Consider the following 7,404-nt stretch of genomic DNA (forward strand, 5'->3'; position numbering starts at 1 on the left):
CATGACTCAGTCAAATAGGTTCAGGAATTATTACATATCTATAAGATCACCGATACAATCAGGTAATTTCATGATTGCTAAATAAAGAAATTAAGATAATTGCCACATATATATATAGCACAAAAGTCATTTTTGTACCAACAGATGCAAACTAGTAATGGGGGTATATATCAAATTACTTTCACATATTGTAGGATGTTTAATACAATTCATTGGATCAAGATTGCAAATATGTCTTGTTCCCAGGAAATAATTATGACAGTGAAGGGGGTGGTGGCCGTAGTGGTAGTGGGGGTGATGATACAAGAATAAATAACTTCAGATGAATCTTTCCAGCCATGTGCTTGTATATTATGCATGTACTATTGACCACCTCTACTAGAATGCACTAAGAGAAAGCAGACGATGCCAGTTCATGATTTGATAAATCGAAACCCACAAGCATCAGTAGTTCAATATTTATCAATGTTCAAGGATGAAATGGTCTATCAGGAAGCATACAAATTTCTAATAGGCGAGAAAGACAGACCAAAGATGCAAGTTCACCTGGACTGGTTGTTCATATTTGTGCTCCCTGTTGCCCTGCTTAGTGATCCTTGCTCCAGGCAAGCAGCCATTTCTTTTAGTGTACTGACAGCTACTTCAGTTGACCCTGCTAATGTTATAACTCCATTTGATGTTTCACGAATTTGTATTGGTGGTCTCCCAGGGGCAGTAATTTTCCCAGCATGTCCATTGGTCTCCGACTTGCTCAAAGAAGGGTAATCCAGCAAATCCCTCACTTCTTCTTTTAGAATCTTCAAATAGAAACCATTGGTTAATTCTTTTCTGTCACTATAATAAATTAAAGAAACTACAGTCCATAACAAGAAATAGACAAGCAAGTTTCTGTTGAATTTTCCGAACAAGAGGAATATCATACAAACAATAATATACAACAAACAATCAAAAGAAGAATTGAGGTCAGTGCCGTGACGAAAATAAATAGTCATAAACTTCCTTTTCCGTGAAAAGGATGATGAATTCAGCCATTAAAACATGAAAAGGTAACAGATTAAGATTGAGATTGATCATAATGGAAGTATACTACATAAACAAACGCCGAGACCATGAACAAACAACTCATTTGAACTAGCATAAAAAGGCAGGGTTGAACTCATAAAGCTCTTTTCCATTGGCACATTCTGGCCAGTGATTTGAAATTCAACAGAGTGGCAAATAGCCAACCCAGCCTGGACTCAAATAGGCACCCCAAATTAGGACGCACACATCAACCCTGTACTTTGGAAAATAAAACCAAAGTTAATATAACAACAAAACCAAACCATAAGTCCCACTAGGTGGGGTCGGCTAAATGAATCCTTTTCCGACAATTTATGCCATCATGGACAAAATAAAATAGAAGTTAATTAACCAAATTACTTTTCGTTTTAGAATGTAAAAATGAAACAAATGCCTTTTTGCCCCGTGGACAAGTGAAGCCAACGGAGAGAATTGAGCAAAAATGATACGGAGAAGAAATTGTACACTTAAACTTCCCCTATTCTGTCTTTCATTTTATTTAATTTTTCATTTTAAGGTGCTGATTGTGGGGTTTGTTGGTGGGGAGCATGCTTCAAATTAACCTACCCAACTCAATAGTTCAACAGAACTATCCAGAAGACTTCTGGTCTGCCAGTTTTTAGAATAAAATACAAACAACCAACTTTGATTTAAGTATTTGAGTTAAGTCTTTAATTTTTTTTTTCCCTCTTCCAATCTGGTTCTATGTAGGATTAATTAAACAAAGTGACATTCCTTCTTCAAAGCCTCAACAACGTTCTTTCTTGTCCGCCTTTTGCTTTGCAGTGGAGCCAACTTAAAATTGTATCAAGATTGAAAATCATTTACTTCATTTTGCTGGACTAAACCATGTCAGAAAATATAATCCACTCCTCAAACAATGAAAACCCTAGCTTTTCAAACAAATGAACAATTCTCAAACAATGAATATGTGTGCTTTCCTAAAAAAATTGTCTTGCTAGTTTCTACTGACTCATCCCAAAATCCTCAACAGGTTAACATTCCTCATTTCAGCTGCTTACATTTTATTGAGAAAGAATGAGTGTAGCTAACTCCAAAAGAAAAAGAAGAAAAATAAATTTTTTGAGTCTTAATAGGACAATGAAATATTTCTTCCACCAATAATATAGCATTTTAATAGCTTCAAAAAAGACAACAATGGACATCTAGGTTTTTCTAGTCTATTTTGTTTGCAAGTTTTTAACAGATATATAATTATTCAGTGAAGCCATAACTTGTCCAATATCTCATTGCATTAGTTCCAAATTCTAATTCTCACCTCTAAAAAAAAATTAGCAGCCTCAGACTAGCTTTAGCGAAACAAAAAAATATTAAGTGGCTCTAGCACTGGGTTTACAAGCACTAAAACAGAGAGAGATCCATGCAGGGAGTGAAAAAAAGAAAGCATCAAGTCACTTCGTAAATTATCAAATGTGCATATTGACAATCCTATTGACTCGGCCTAGACATAAGCCTGAAAAACACTCAAAAGGTCCACAAGAAATCAAAAATAAAAGAAATTTTCGAACAAGCTTAAAATATAATCTTAAGCATGTGGGGCCATAGCCAATCATAATAAAACTATGGATGCAAATGTGATAAAACTTGTGGATCCCCAAATTTTTTTTAGCACATCTGCCAACAACAACATCAACTGCAAATGAATGGGAGGATTTACATATGCACAATATATTTATTAGTTAGAAACTTATAACATTCTGTAATGAATTCCATAATCAAATTTAAAAGAAAAAACTGAAAGCACTCATATCTTGATATAAAGTAGAACAAGAAGGAAAGGTAATAATGAACCTCTATGAATGAAACATGCAACTGGAATTCAATTTGATGCTTCAACATCTCAATCTTGTTGAATAGTGCATTCATAACTTGAGGGATCAATCCTGTATTGCAACCATCGTTGAAAGCAGTCCCCATGGTGTATGTTTTCCCAGACCCTGTCTGCACCAAATTTTAAAAGCCAGTTACTTTAAGAAGGAGATGGCAAGAGTAAATCATGACGCACATTAAATATTTTAAAAGCAATGGACTTTACCTGACCATATGCAAGAACAGTGGCATTGTATCCTTGAAACAAACCATCAACAAGTGGGGCGACGCATTCTTCAAACATGGAGTGTGATGGAGAACCACTACTTCCATAGACATGATCGAATGTAAAAGAATGTGTACCAACTTGTACCTGCACCACAACCAAAACAAAATCAACATCCACAAAATTAGTCTTTTTGTAGGAAAAAGAAACAAAGATTCTCTGTCCCCAACATCCAAACGATATTAAAATCTATCTTCAGAAGATTGCGTGCAAGCATGGGGGAGGGGAGGGGGATTATAATTTCAAAAATTAACATGGTTTTTAATCTACTTCCATTGCTTGAGCATTATCATCATCATAGTTAATACCGAGTGTTTGAGATCACCACCAGGAATCTTGTTATGCTAGTCTACTCTTCCAAAAACTTGCAAGATGTACCTTTAAACTTTTCTAAATAGAATAAACATCCTTCTTTGCCTAGTATCAAGTGATAATTAATCAAAAAAATCCAAGTTGGGGCGCTTAGAGCTAAATGGCGGGAAAGGATTCACTTAACTGATCCAAGTGGCTGGGAACTAGTCAACTTCAGCTCATCTGGGAGCTTTTCATTTTATACATGAACTTCAAGACAATATAATACAAGCTAATGCATTACAAAGGAACATAGCCATGCAGGGTATGGGGCAGGACCATGGGAGTCTTTGAGATGTGTTAAATTTCAATCACAGTTCATCCCAAGGAAACTTCATAAATCTTCTGGAGATCTATGTGAAAAAGCAGCATCTTAACTTCGAAGTTTTGAATCAAACCTTCCAAAATTCCAAATAAATAAAAATGCTCTTCCCACAAGAACTAGCTAATTGAAGGAAGAATACTACAAATTCATGCAAAATGAACAATAAATCCCAGTAACTTAATCCTTTATAGTGAATAAAACAATATTAAATCCTGCCTCTAAAAGGCAAAAAAATTTTAAATGCATGCACAATCATATATCCATCCTACTGCCAACACCCCTTCAAATGGATAAATGCTAGTAGCCTCTTGAGTGGGCAGGTACAACAGAAGCAAGACCACAGATAAGCCACTTTTTAAGAATTAGATAGCCAAGGGTTCACTTAATGATAGAGGGAGATTATAGGGACACTAATGCTATTTTTCATTTGTGTTTGTCTATTTTTCTTTTTTTTTTGTCGTTGGGGGTGGGGGGGTTCTTGTGAAGAATATGATCTTGACAATTGAGAATTCTTGTAAGCACACAAAAAAACATGACCATATTCTTCATAGGCAAAAATACTTACAAAGACCAGGGAGCAGGCAAAAAGAATCATAGGCATGATACTGAAAAATGCCTAATTACTTATGACTTTAGAGAGCCCAAGATACTGAAAAATGCAGGTTTTTTACAATTTTTTCCTAAAAATATTTTAAAGGGGTAAAATAGACTTCTAAAGAATGGATGGGAGAAGGCGGGACCCTCCACCATTGCAGTGATACACCATGAATGTATGGAAATCAATATGTACTTGATTTACTGATTTAGCATTGAAAAACAATTGTGATATGATTTAACAAAAGCATATTAAATCATTTTTACGCTGACCCTTAATAATTAATTCTATGAGAACAAAATGGTGTGCTTCTAATAAATTGGTTGTAATAAGTTTAACAATTTTTAAATTTCTGGTAAGTATAAAATGCGTTTCAAAGTCCAATTTTTAGTGAAGACCAGTGATTGCACAGCTAAGAACAACTGAGGTGACAAAAAATGTCCATTGAAGTAGTGAGGAAAAACTGCATCCGATCATAGCCAGATTCTAAAAGAAACAGAACAATAGAACATTTGCATACAATGATACAAGCAGGTTATACCCCAAGCAGAACCAAATGAGACAACTAATTTTGCAAAAATTAAATATGTGCGTGCGTGCGTGCGTGTGCGTGCGTGTGTGTGTGTGTGTGTGAGAGAGAGAGAGAGAGAGAGAGAGAGAGAGATTTTTTTTCTTCTGTAAGAAAGCAAGAAAATCCAAAACATGGTCTTGTCTGATTCTTTAAAGGCTTGCTCCGAGACAAATACACATAGACGGTGCACAGAAAAATGTAATGGAATTATCTACCAAAAAAACGTAAAAGGAATTGAAAATAAATAAATAAAATTGTTCGAACTGGACGAATAAAAAAGAAACAAGCTGAAAGCAATCACGATTCCATTCTGTTCCGTGCAATTAAACAATAAGTCGAGGTTTTATTTCCTCTGTTCTTAAATTGAAAAAAAAAAAGTGAAAATTTATAACAGAACCATAATACTATAGAGCGATCCTAGAACAACACAATTGATCCCGAAAACCCCAGAAATCATAGTCATTCGTAAGAACTCAACAGCTCAAAATCAGGATGGCAAGAACTGCCAATCTCTTGTAAATTGAAGGGAAACCGTAGAATAACAGCGCATGGGAAAAGCTAAGATCGAAATAGAGTATATATATTTATATGTGTTATACATATATATATATAGAAAAATTAAATGTGGAACAGTACCTGAGGCTTCCCGGGTACGACGGTGACACAGTCGTTGCAACCTTGAAGGCGTTCATCGGGTATGAGCGGGCGGATGTGAAGCGCAACCTTGACGCAGCAATCCTCTGCTACCTCCATGGATGGTAGCAGCGGCACTTTTTCCAGCGAGAAAGTAAATGAGAAAGTGAAATATCAGACAACTAATACTTCCAGAGACCGAAAGAGAATCACTTCCTCATTTTCTGGGAAGTTGGGGTTGTGGGAAAGAAAATGATGCAGCAACTGAAGGAAGACGAAGGTGGGTTATAACAGTACTCCAGAGAGAGAGAGAGAGAGAGAGAGAGAGAGAGAGAGAGAGAGAGGGTGGGTGGGAACTAAGCAGGCGGCGGGTAATGAGAGCATTCAAAAGAGCAGTACCAGAAGGCAGGAAGGCGAATACAACAACCACCGTCACTGTGGCACTATCATTTTCCCTTCTTCTTCACTGCTCTCACCGGTCACCAGTCCCCATACCCACATAATCAAACCTTAGCCTGTTAGCCATGGCGGTGGTGTTGACACCTCTGTTATCCCTCTTTCCCAACTTGCCCTTTGCTTCACTGGAAATCAGGAAGCGCTCCCCTGCCCTCCATGACTTTTTCCTTCTCTTTCCTTTTTCTCTCTTTCTTCCTTTTTTTTCTCCTCCCTCGTAGAGTACTACATTTTTCGAAAATGATTGTTCGTCAGTATTTGACATAGTATTTCACAAGAAGTATACTGTTTGTTCTTTGTTGTTTAGCTCACTAGAGTAACGGTTAGAAAATGGCAGCCTCCCAATTTTAAATCATTTCTTATTTTGGAAGAGCATTAGATCATAACTATTTAAAGCATACTTGTATTTTTACTTAGGCTATATTTAGAAAAATGGAATTAGTAATTTAGTATAAATTGGCTTTTGTAATAATTATGTACCCATTTAAAAAAAAAATTAGGATAGATAAGGTAATTTACCCTAATTAGGACAACTCCCCTCATTTGTGCAAATTTACTTTTTCTTTCTTTTTTTATTTGGAGGAAATGGGGTTTTAATGGAAAATCGAGGTAAGCGATTAAATTTCAAATCTTTTCTTTTAATTTTTATAAAATTAGACAAAATACAATATAAAAATATATCTAAATTTATGTAAATTTTAACCTAAATGAATTTATGTTATCAAACATAACTTGAATTTTTGAATTTTTTACTACTAACATTACCAACATTTTGCACGTTTAATATGATAATATTAAAAGGCTAGTTTTCAGGTTTGGTGAGACATTATAGATCTAAAAAGTAGAACCCGCGATCCACCTCAAATTCCTCAAAAAATATAATAATATTAAAAAAATTTACTGTAGGGGCACATGGCATTGTGATATCTCCCCGCCCTCGACGGAAAATAGTGAGAGCGCCTTATTCTTGTGCACGACAGCATATAAGTATGTTCCAAATTACAAAAATCGACATTAAAAGTTCAATCTTTATTATTTAACAAATATTAAAAATTGTATCTATCTTCTTTCATATAATTTTCCTAAAGTCATAAAAACAAAAAAGGGGCAACCTGCATTAGGCATGTGCTCCTTACTCCAAAAGCCATCTTTTTCTTTTATTTTGTTATGGTAATATACACATATATTCTCAAAGTGGGTTCATTCATTCATACCTCTCCCCCACATTCCATAGCTATGAGACCAAGATTCTTCCCCACCCATCAAAGCCATTCACTACTGCACCTGCATGTCTCCTC

At 35.5% G+C, this 7,404-nt stretch overlaps 1 protein-coding gene across 7 annotated transcripts in view; it reads right to left on the bottom strand.

The window, feature by feature from the left end:
* Positions 1-6,359, bottom strand: part of LOC131163581 (kinesin-like protein KIN-4A) — a 28,977-nt gene extending 22,618 nt beyond the window's left edge. For 5 of the 7 annotated variants that reach the window (XM_058120208.1, XM_058120190.1, XM_058120174.1 and 2 more), the window contains exons 1-4: positions 5,657-6,353; positions 3,119-3,265; positions 2,875-3,024; positions 547-797 (exon numbers count right to left, since the gene is read on the bottom strand). In XM_058120208.1, coding sequence (XP_057976191.1) covers positions 547-797; positions 2,875-3,024; positions 3,119-3,265; positions 5,657-5,773 — 665 coding nt within the window. In that variant the 5' untranslated portion in view covers positions 5,774-6,353. Of the gene's footprint in view, positions 1-546; positions 798-2,874; positions 3,025-3,118; positions 3,266-5,656 lie in introns of all 7 variants that reach the window. The other 2 variants (XM_058120185.1, XM_058120199.1) reach the window with 2 other exon arrangements.
* Between the last annotated feature and the right edge of the window lie 1,045 nt (positions 6,360-7,404).

This window comes from Malania oleifera, chromosome 1 (genome assembly GCF_029873635.1).
Source record: "Malania oleifera isolate guangnan ecotype guangnan chromosome 1, ASM2987363v1, whole genome shotgun sequence".
Taxonomy (NCBI): Eukaryota; Viridiplantae; Streptophyta; class Magnoliopsida; order Santalales; family Ximeniaceae; genus Malania; species Malania oleifera.